At 38.1% G+C, this 12,155-nt stretch overlaps 1 protein-coding gene across 3 annotated transcripts in view; it reads right to left on the reverse strand.

The window, feature by feature from the left end:
* Positions 1-10,553, reverse strand: part of ccdc136b (coiled-coil domain containing 136b) — a 34,374-nt gene extending 23,821 nt beyond the window's left edge. For 2 of the 3 annotated variants that reach the window (XR_013820845.1, XM_079868737.1), the window contains exons 1-2: positions 10,413-10,537; positions 9,952-10,170 (exon numbers count right to left, since the gene is read on the reverse strand). Coding sequence is in view for 2 of the 3 variants with exons in the window: in XM_079868737.1 (XP_079724863.1) it covers positions 9,952-10,006 (55 nt within the window). In the remaining variant the exon portion in view is untranslated. Of the gene's footprint in view, positions 1-9,951; positions 10,171-10,412 lie in introns of all 3 variants that reach the window. The other variant, XM_079868738.1, reaches the window with a different exon arrangement.
* Positions 10,554-12,155: the final 1,602 nt, after the last annotated feature.

Genomic DNA, 12,155 nt, shown 5'->3' on the forward strand with positions numbered 1-12,155 from the left:
TTTCCATAGTTAACATCAGCCAAAAACAAGTAGGCTACTGCTGCTGCAGTGTTGTGCAAAGTCTAAAGTTTTCTGTAATGGAGCAAAAGTCGCACTTGTCGATGTTAAACAGCTGCTCGTGAAGTCAAGCGAGCTCCCTGATCGTTTGATGCAGGGTTTTGACTGAGGGAAGTGATGCGGTCGGTGTTTGGTGTCGTATAAGCCTGCAGTAAACCACAGGATAAGTATAGCAACGTCTCTGCGAAAAGGACCCAGACTGAGCTGGCTAAACAGTGCCTGTTGGTTATTAAACTGACAGCTCTGGTGAAAAACAGATGCATGTGAAAGGGGTCTATAACAGTCACTGTCACTTACTTTCTTCTGTGGAACACAAAAGAAGATGTTTTGAAGAATGTCCATGCTGCTCTTTTCCATATAATAAAAGTGAATGGTAACAGGGCTTTTTTTTTTTCATTATCCTATTTTATTTTTTTCATTCCTTGTCACACTTGTGCATTAAGGGGCTAAAGGTATTATGTAATATGTGTTATGTCATGAATTTCAATTAGCTCCTCAAGTTAACTGCCTAGGGGTTGGCAATATGATCAAAATGTTAACCCTGTCATTTGTATGCATCATTTAACCATGGCGATGATATTATACTTGACCAAATCACTAGAAGAAATGTTATAGATGAACAAAACCTTACAGGTTTCATAATCCTTGACAGCCACATACTGTAACAATTGAATAACAACAACCAAGTAAGTCCAAATACACCCACATATAAAGTACACTCACATAAAGCGATATATACTATAGCAAATCTCAACTGGTTGATTGTTTCAAAAAATGATACTGTTGCCCAGCTCTAATCTGCTAAGTGTAACTATAAGGCATGAAGATATTAAAAAATTATGAACATTAATGTCATGATTTTCTGTAAAGTTGCTTTGAAACAATGTGTATTGTGAAAAACGCTAGGCCTATATGAATAAAATTGACTTGAGTGAACACTAAAAAATAAAACACCATAAAAGTAGCTCTGCGTGAAGAAAATGGCAAACTTTAGAATAGTGTCTATTGAATTCCATCTTAAAAAGTAACAAGGCATGTGACAACAAATGGCAAATTGGCGTCATTGGCATCAAACCTGGCATGACGTGCCAATTAGAATTATGCAAATGCAAATAAAATTTAAGATCAAGGGTAGAGAGGAAGAATATAGAAAAGTCATGTGGCATTTTTAGAGCTCCACATCCCCATTCACTTTTACTGTATTATAACCAGGACATTCTGTGAAACATCTTCTTTTGTGTTCCATGGAGAACATTACGACATATGGGATTGGAAAGGCATGAGGTTTCATAAATAAATGACAAAGTGCCCTATTTCTGTGAACTACTCTGTGAAACAGCACTGACTGGATTAATCAGCATAATCTTTCACATAGCCTTGTAGTGACAGGAAAATTATGAGTCATTTCAGAGACGGAGAAAGTTTTGATGAAATATAAAAGGCTTTTATATTACAATAATGTGCATTGATGAATTATGCACAATAAGTCCAAGGGCATCTATTAAGCAAGTAAACAGGGTTGATTTTGATTTCATATTGCCAACAGAGAGAAGAGAAGGGTGCTGAGTGACAATTTCTACATGGCGATCAGTCCAAAAACAAGCATTAAACAGCGCTTGTATAGCCCTACCATACGCATACATAAATACACACACTAACACGATGTAAATCAGCATCCGCTCGTGAGCACAGACTTGTGTTTCAGGAATATCAATGAGGCCTCACAGGTGGGGGATGATTACGTATTCTCCAATTATGTATATGTCTGCTCTCTTCGTCTCTATTATAACACTGTTAATTAGTTCTCATTAAGTGATGACAACCTAGACATTACCAAAGCAGCAGAAAGCATCTCATCAGACTTTCATGCACACATAATGAGTGAGTAAAATCAAGAAAGCAGGGATTCTGGGATTATATCGGTCGACAATTTTTTAAAAATCTACTCGGAAAACTTTATGCCGGACTATAGACAGTATACACTTACCCATCCTTAAACCCACCCATACCACCAAACCTGTCCCTAACCTCACCCGTATCCCACCTCAATAGCAACAACACAACATAAACACCAAAAGTACATTGTACTTATTTTTTTATGTAAGTACATGGTAGTTAAGGACACCTAATATAAAGTGTGACCCAAAATAGTAAGAGATGTGAACGCTTCAGAACAACCAGCTTTATCGAACGATTCTGCCAATTTTCTTAGTTATTTGGTTCCCTAATAGGAGCAAGATTCTCCCTAGTCTGACAAGAAAAACACATAAAAGATTAAGAACAGACCAAATATATCCTTTATCTCTGTTGGTCCTGTTAGCACGATATCTGAGCTTTTTGCCCGCTGTGAGGTAGAGCTGTCCAGTCTGAAACCTTGACAGACACACATCATTGACCGTTACACACACATGCGGAGCACTGTAGGACAAGCCTTGTGTACAAACGGCTCACTTTGACAGTGTCCTTCCCAATAGGATTAACTTCTCTACAAACACACAGAAAAAAACATCAAAACCAAACGCATTTTCAAGAACAATAGAATAAACCAGAGTGTCATAACACCATTAAGCTGAAATAAAAGATTCAAATGAAAAAATGCATACATTTGGCTTAGGAAAGGTGAGAGTTGGGTTTAAGTGAGATATCACTGGGTCCCAGAAGCATTAGAGTGCTTTAAATGTGTGTGTGTGTGTGTGTGTGTGTGTGTGTGTGTGTGTGTGTGTGTGCGCGTGTCACATTTCTGGCGCAGTGAGGAGTGGCATGAATTATTCACGGCGCCTCTACCCTGGCTTGGTACGAAGAAAGGTAGAATGAGAGAATAGGAGAGAAAAAAAAGGGAGGAGGGGCGGAAGTGGGAAGCAGGAAAATTGGAGAAGGCAAGGAGAAAGTGGCACCGAAAAACGAGATTGTTGGTTTCTCACTCTGACAGACGCAAAAGGAGGAGCTGTATGACGTTTACCAGAGTTCACACGCTCTCGCCTTGTTGCCATGGTTACAGCCCCCTTGCCCAAGCCCCAACAGCTCCTACCAGAATCTTTTTGCACTTAAAGTCCCCATGAAATCAATTTTGAAGTTTTTTGGCTTTAATATGAATTTAGCCTTACTGAATCTATATGGTAGTGTGCTCCAAAGCAATAGCAAAATTCGCATTTAGAAGAAATAAGCATTCAATACGTCTCTCACCTCCGCCAATATGGATCAGTGATTTTGATGACATCACTCTGCACTTCAGCTTCTCATTAGATTTTCTGTCCAATCAAATGCTCTCTAAAATCTGAAGCGCCCCGCCCCCTACATTATAAATAGACGCTGAAGCTGCGGCTAAAATTGGTCATTTGTTCACACATTTACAATTTTCTACATGGTGAATGACACACAGTGCACTATATAGTTTACATACATACATTTATATACATTTGAATTCTGCACAGAATGCTGTATTTTATAGTTAATTGTTAAAAGTGCTATATAAATGAAGGTGACTTGACTTGACTATTTTAAAACGATACGGAGATTGCGAGGAGAAACGGTTAGAGATTAGGAGGAAACTGCAGCTTTACCGAGCTCAACGGCTCTGGGTGAAATAAACAAAACGCTATTGGCTATTTTAAAAAGGGGGAGGGGCTGTTCGATATGTCCCACCCTGTCTTCCTGTTTCAGTAGAAATTAAATCAACACATTAAATAATGCTGCGCATTGTGAGGCACATCAGTGGGCCTTTAACATGCATAATAAAAACTACATACACAATCTCGTCATCTGAGGAGTTATATAATGCAAGGAAAAAAACACCAAATCATTCAATGAACATTTAAACACTATACATTAGAACAAGGAATACAAATTATAATAGGCTACTTTTAATTGATAATAGTATTTGCAATGCATTAACCAGGGTTGCCAGGTTTGCATAACAAAACCAGCCCAATCACGGCCAAAACTAGCCAAAAATCTTCTGGGTTCATATTATGTTTCCCTGTCCATGCCAGGGTGGAGAAAGTTTGAATGAAAACTAGGAAGAACGGCCTTTTTTTCCCTTTATCTCAGGTAAAGGACTGGATGTTACAATCCCGGAATCCACGTATCCCAAGATGGTTATACTATAAGCTGAAAATAGGAGAGATATTGAGACAAGTGCCAAGGATCACTCGGCACAATAATGTGCTCTTCTGGATTAGAGAAATAAATGGGTTAATTCTGAATTTAATGTTATGAGAACAAGCACACAAAACTCACAAACACGCTGAGAAAGAGAAAAATGAGGAAAGAAAAGTGAGTTCAATCTCTAAAACTCCAAAAGAAGAAACTCCCAAAGCTGTTTCTCTCAGTGGACTCCTTCATGAGAAAGTTTATTTCTGTGTGTGTGGGCCCTCACACAAGCAGCGCATATACACCATCTCTCTCTCTGCATGTAACTTTTCTTGCTAAGCGTGATCTCACTCGAACTGCCCTTGAGATTCCCGCCGTCAGCTCTTCTGGAATGTTCTAAAGAGCCAATCCTCACATCTGCGATGGGGTCAGTGAGCAACAGAGGGAGGAAACCCGCAGGAAGGAGGAGAGGAAGATTTGGAGGAAGGAAAGCTGCAGTATGCCTTGTTTTTGTCATTCGGTCAACATATGTAAACCTCTGCAACATGTAAACAAGAATGAAGGTACATTCTTGGTTCAGAATAAATCAGTTTTGTGGCATGCGTTAGAGCTGCACGATTCTGGATGAATTGAGAATCACGAATTTTTTGTTTCAAATAGAGATCACGATTCTTAACAGACAACTAAACAAAATAACATGTAGTTTACTAAAGGTTCTGACAAAATGTTAGGTCTAATTGCTGCAGTCTTTTAAATCTGTTAAACTAAAAATCGGTTTGAGTGAATGATTCAATGGGCCCTATCTTACACCCGGCGCAATGCAGCGCCAAGCGCGACGCAAGTGTTTTTAGCTAGTTTCAGTCCGACGCAGTTATCATTTTCACATACTGCGCCACGTTGTTTAATAAGCAAATGCATTTGCTCCCATCTGTGCGCCCATGGGCGTTCTGGTCTGAACGAGGTGTGTTCTGGCGCATTGTTGGCACGTTGCTATTTTGAGGCGACAGAAATAGACTGCGCCATTGACCAACTGAAACCTGGTCTAAAGTCAACGGCGCAATATATTTTTTGTTATTTAATCAGCGCCTTAGTAATGTGTGCCTATAGGCGGATCCACAGTGCATGTACACTGTGCTTATTAAACACACAGGGACGCACAGCAGCACACAAACATGCCAAATATTTAAAATATTAGGATTATAATGCAAAAGATTATTATTGTGTACATAAAGATATGGTAGAATCCGGCTTGTCCCGTAGATGGTCTGCTTGCGCACTTTTACCTCGCGCACGAGCAGATCCGTTTGCGCTCTGGGGATGGCTTCGGTCTTTCCACTATCAAATTCCGTCATGTAAATAGCGAATCCGCCATGGCGTGAGCCATTTCTCAGGGAATGGGAAATGAGACTCTGATTGGTTTAACACACGTAAACCCAAAACACAGCCATTATTCATTAAGAGAATAGGGACAACCCTTTTAGATCATGCGCCTGGCGCACCGACCATTTTTCCCGTCGTTAAACTAGCAAAAGTGGATTCGGACACGCCCTAAGTGAACGTGCGCCATGCGCTTTACACCATGCGCTTAAATTGTTAAAATAGGGTCCAATGACTCACTCATAAATACTTCACTTGTTTCATTACTGGATGAATCAGCGTTTCTGAACGAATCTCTTGAATTACTGGTTTAATGACAAATAAATTTTTTTTACAGTCGTCACCTAGTGGTGAAACGATGTAATTGATACAATCATTATTTGAAGTGGCAAGTTACTTTCAAAAGGTGATTTGCTCTTTTTTTTTATCACTTCCGTAGACATCAGTGTTTATATCTGAACTAAAAACTTTTATTAAAGTACTTCTGTTATATTTAATATTTTAACACAAAAACAAGTATACTGTGTGGTTGAAAAGACTGTTTGTGAAGCTGTTTCATACTTAAACATGACAACTGCTGTCAGTGGCAGCGCCAACGCAGATTTGAATGTTCCAGTGTGATTTTGTCAAAGGTTTAATTGACACTTTAGGAATGAGAACGTGTTGGTGTTTGAATCGAGATCGCGATTTTTGAACGATTAATCGTGCAGCGGTCGATTACCACAGAAAAATAACTTCAAAACATCTTTCAGTTTGTACAAACAAACAACAAAAAATGTGTATAGTATAAGTGCACTTGAAGAAATGTCAACAAGACATTTCTAAGACAAATTTTGCAGCCTGTATGCTTGTAAAAAAGTTTTTGAGCTGCATGGAAAGTTGTCCAAAATCATATTTTGAATGGCTATTCCATGTGGATCATTGTAAAAAATGCATTTCTGGTGTCTTTCTGTATATAATTCAAAAGTAATTTCTGTATATAATTCAAAAGTAACAGGTTTAATGACTTTAATAAGAATAAAATTTATATAGTCTCATGTTAAGGCATACATGCCCGGTTTCACAGATAAGGCTTAAGCCTAGTCCCAGACTAAAATGCATTTTTGAGCTGTCTTAACTGAAAGCAACTTGCACTGGTATATCTTAAAATATGTCAGTGCCATTGTTTTCTCTCAAGTTGCACATCAGTAATGTTTTTTAAGGCACATATATAAAAGATATAGCCTGGGAAAACCCAGACAACTTCCAGCAAATTTCGATTTGCTCTGCAAGTAGTCTGGCAAAGAGCCCATTCAAGCCCATTTCTAATCCGTCGAAATCGCGGCACCAATCAGAAACGTTGAGGCGGGCTTTACACAATGACGATCGCTCTGATTGGTTTTAGGTCTAGCCTATCCAATTGCGCCCAGAGGCATTTGAGCGACGTCCGTTCAACTTTTAAATGCATTATTATATTCAAATTGCAAACACATGAAGACAGCCTCCATGAAAGACCCACTGGCAGATGAACGTGCTACTACATTTCTCTCCGAAACGGTAGGAAATTAAATTAGATTTAATAGAGGATTTTAACTGTGACAAGATGATTGACAGGGCAGTTTACGTGACAGGATGCACGCGACAGATCCGTCCGATAAAGATGACGAAGTAGTATGTCCCAAAGCTTGCCTACTTTTTTGCTACACATTCAAAAGTAAATACCTTTTCTTCACAAAAAGAGTACATACTTTTATGGCGTAGTGTAACTTTGTAACTTAAGGCGAATTGGGACGCAGCATATGGCTTTACACGATGACGATCGCTCTGATTGGTTTTAGGTCTATCCAATTGCGCCCAGAGGCATTTGAGCGACGTCCGTTGGTGACGCCCCTTTGGAAATGAGTTATTAATGAAGCTTTGCCAGACCATAACTCAGTTACTACTGAGAATGGTCTGGTTTTAACCAGGCTATAAAAGATACTTAAATGTCCCGATTTAACTAAGGCCTAGTCCTGGCTTAATCTAAGCCCTGTCTGTGAAACCAGGCCATAATGTTCAAGTCTTCTGGCTATACTTTCACTACTGTGTATTTTAACATTTCTCTCAATGTGATGCCCCATAGACTTTCATTCTAAGTGCATTTTAGGTGTAATTTTCTTTAGATTTCACAAACTGAAGGACTAGTCAAAAAACGGACTTCTCTTTCAGTGCGAAAAGACAAAAAAAAAAAACAGGCTGCAGGGAAATTCTAACATTTCAATCTCTTCAAGAACAATTCGCATGGACAAAGACTTAAACAAGCACAAGAAATGAGAAAGGGCCTCTATAAGTAAATGAGCTGCGGTAGCAAAAACTTTTGGGTTTTGACTGGACCTAAACTTTGTAGGCGCTATGGCACCCAGAATGTGGGAGGTGAGAGAAAGAACGTGTGTTTTCATCATCCGGGGGTGGACAGGGAATGCAAGTGGCACTCGAATAATGTGGAGCATGTGGGCGTCTGGTGGATGGAGGAGAGGTAGGCAGCACCATCACTGCTGGCTAAATCAGCAGGGCATTTAGAAGGAATTGTCATGGAAGTACTGCAAATAAGAGGCATGTGTGTGGTGTGACATGAAAGTGCTGTGCTAGAATGAACCTCTCTCGTTCCCCGAACACCATACGAGCTTCTAAACTTCCTTCAATCTATCTCAAGTCCACCTACAGAAACATATATCCCAATTTACTGCGGTAATACCAAGTCAGATCAAGTAAAACAATACTCATGCATCTTGTCGCAGGGGGCGAGGTTCTTTGGGAATGGACTAACGGAGATGAAGACGTTGGGACTGAAGCTTTGAAGTTCACATTCGGCGCTGCTTTTGATCAGAGGCACAATTTAAAACAATCCCTCTAGTCTGCAGACAACAGCTATTTAAGACATAAAAGCCCTTCCGAGGAGAAACCTACAGCATTAGTGTGCACAAAAAAATGGATGCGCACAAACACTCGAAATATGATAGTTTCATAACAACACCCTAGTGAGCACGCAACATATCAGAAAGCAAGTATTTGGTTTCCCATAACCCCTTGCTGCACGTCTTCAAAGACTTTTTATTTACGGTAACAAAGCTACTCCATTTTCCTGTAAATATACAGCGTGTAAAAACAAAACAGGCTTAATTTATTAGCCGGCACACACAAGCAGATCACAGTACACCAAACTTTCTTGGTTGACAAGGTCAGTCATGAAGCATGAGAACCACTGATGTCAAAATTGGCAATTTTGGAAAGCTAAATAGTATATATTTCTTGAATGTTAAAATACTTTCTCTATCTCTTTATATGCAGAGACAACTATAAGTTTCATTTCCCCAAAAAGTACAAATTGTGGTTTGAAACCATTACTCAAGACATAAATATATAGATAGATATAGATATATAGATATACTGTATATACATACATACAAAAGTCTCTCTTTTTTAATCTTAATCCATTTTTATCCCAGTTAAAAAAAACTGCCTCTTAAGAAAATTTAATATAAGTCTTGTTTTTAGAGAATATATCTTGAATTAAGTAGATTTTTTTTATCCCATTGGCAAATAATTATTATTATTTAATATTAATTATGAAATATTTTGTTGTTGCTGTATTAAACATAAACATTAGCTAAATTTTGTTAGAATTCAAAAAAGGGAATCAAATTGCCAATGATGTAAGAACAATATTTAACTGAAGAACACTGAAAATAAAATGCAATATTTAACTTTTTAACTTTATCTTGTTTTCAGAATGTTCAGATATTTTGTAAAAACTTTACTTAAAGCCTTTACTAATAATGCATATGATGCCTTGAAATGCACTTTTTAATGCACTGTATGTATCATAAATAACAGTTATAATACATTATAATACTTATCTATTCATTCTTACACCTTTAGAAAGTATAATGCATTAAACACATGACAAACAGCCAGTTTCAGATGTAACAAGCAATCTCCAAATATTATATATTAATATAAAAATGTATATATTAAATATATTTTAACTTTGGTTACAATTATTTATGAAAAGATATAATGCATTATAACATAAATTATAAATACCTTTATAAAGCATTATACATAAAGGCTTTAAGTAAAGGGTTACCGATATTTCTACTGGGAAACCAAGACAAATATACTGATAAACAAGTCATTTTTGCATTGTAGCAAGTGCATTATTAGACTAATAAACAGAAAGCCACCATCGTATCATAATAACCATTTCTTTTGAGTTTTGTTGTGTATCTACCTTTGACTGAGAAACTGACATACTAGATTATCTCTCTGTTTCTCTTAACTTTTAACTTTCTGCCTCATGACAGACCAGATAAACAATGCAGATGGAGGTAGGAGGAGAGAAAACAATAATTATGTCATGCATTGTTGCACAAATGAACACCTGTAGACACATCACACACAAACACACACCTGCAGGATCCAAGACCTCCTCAATGACGGGCGGCAGACGCAATCCGCAGTCCATGGTTGTCGTGGCGACAGGCCTCGGGAAGTGGGGGGGGTGGGGGTTGGAGGGGGTGAAATGTCCAAACACACGCAGTGATAATGGTCAGAAAACAGGAGGGACACACACAGCCCTGCGAGGAATGTCAGGCTCCACACACACTGTGCTGCGACGGTCGATACATCCTGAAACACACAAATACACACAGATCAGTTCAATATCCCTCTAAACAACTGCAGACATCACCGTCTAACCTGCTTATAGATGGTTTATTGCTCTTCCTGAATAACTGTTGTTCTCTCTCTCCCTCTGTTTCTTATTGTCTCCTTGCAAAACAAAGCTTGAAACACTGCACAGCATCAAGGGTATTTGAGCAACATGATCATTCTCTGACTCTCAAACACACTGAAAGCATTGGTCTGCTTACCTTTAATGAGATCTGTGTGCAGCTCAGGACACTGACAGCTTACGTCTCCGTTACTCGCTGTGTATTATCTGTCGTTTACTGCGTGCCCTCCTCTCGTCTCGTCTCCCTCCTTCCTTCCCCCTCTCTCTCTCTCTCTCGCTCACTCGCTCCATCTAGCTCTCTTGCTCCCCCTTTATCTTTTGCCTCACTTTGCTCTTTTCTCATCTCATCTGTTAACTCTTCGATTGCTTTGTGTGGTCCATTTTCCCACAGATTTAAATCATCTGGCTTTTGGGAGCATTTTGATGAGTTTGCACTTATATTTGGGGCCACAATGACAAGTTTATTGTTCATCTTCGGGACACAAATGAAGATCTTTTTGATGAAATCTGAGAGCTTTCTGTCCCTGCATTGACAGCTACGCAACTAGCACAAAGTCTAAATTCAATCTGTTGAAAAATTTGGACTAAACCACTCAATTCATGGTTTAGTTTTACGATCTCTTTATGAAGTTTTTGAAGGATCAAAGTGGTAGTTGTGTAGCTGTCAATGGAGAGACAAAAATATCTTCATTTGTGTTCTGAAGATGAACGAAAGTCTTTCAGGTTTGGAAGGACATGAGGGTGAGTAATTAATGACAGAATTTTCCTTTTTGGGTAAACTATTCCTTTAAAATATTTAATATTATTTGATGATGATGATTATTATTATTAATATTCTTAATTATTAACAGTTTTAAGTATAAAATATTATAAATGTTTATTATTTTAAGTCTTCCTTATTTGAAAAATATTTTCATATTTTTATTAATTGTATTTATTATTGCAAAGTTGGTTTCATGCCATTTGTTTGGCCAACAGTATGCATGTATCATATGTATATATATACACACACACACACATATTTACAAACTTTTATGTTAGGCGTGATTAATTGTGATTAATCGATTTCTTTAATCGAAGTTTATTAAGCCTATCAGATTAATAAATAATAATATTTGTATTATTAATTGAATTTATTATCGACTTTTCCATAATCCTCAATAGATTTTGAAGACGTTTTCATAAATGTGAGTCAATATCACGGCAGTCAACTGCATCATAGCTATTTCAGGCAGGGAATATTTACATTCTGACTGTGATTTGTGCAGATCTGGTCTTCATTCTCCCAGCAAGACGAATTCAAACATGAAGGCCTCATACTGAAACTCTCAGCCCAGATCAGGGTCTTGATGTTCAAGCAAGATGTGACGACAGCGTTGTAAAGCCCTGAAAAAGAAGGCATGTATATTTCATTAATATGCATAAACAATTATTATTCATTTTTTATGAGAATCGACATTTTGAAACAGTTTAAAAGTTCATTCTCTTACTTTCTGTCTCAGGCTATGGACAACCAGCTCACTACTTTCTGAAAGAACAGTACACTGTATACTGTTGTTGACCATAAACACAAAAATACTAGAACAGACTAGAAATGATAGTGGGGGTCATTTATTTAGCAAAACTCTCCTTTGCTACTCACATTTAAATTAGCATATACACGTAATATATCGATGTACAGTGACCTGTATTATTGTTGAGATGCAACATACAGTATCTGTATTGCGCGTATCCACTACCCTAAGGGAAGGAAACTTACTTCCCTCGTTAAGAAACGACAGCTGCCTGAGAGACATATTCTGCCATTCGCAGAAGCTTATAATCTTTGTTAGCAAAACCATTCAGATTGTAGGACATTCGTGTCAGGCAGCGCGCGACGAGC

Source organism: Squalius cephalus (assembly GCF_949319135.1).
Source record: "Squalius cephalus genome assembly, chromosome: 4".
NCBI lineage: Eukaryota > Metazoa > Chordata > Actinopteri > Cypriniformes > Leuciscidae > Squalius > Squalius cephalus.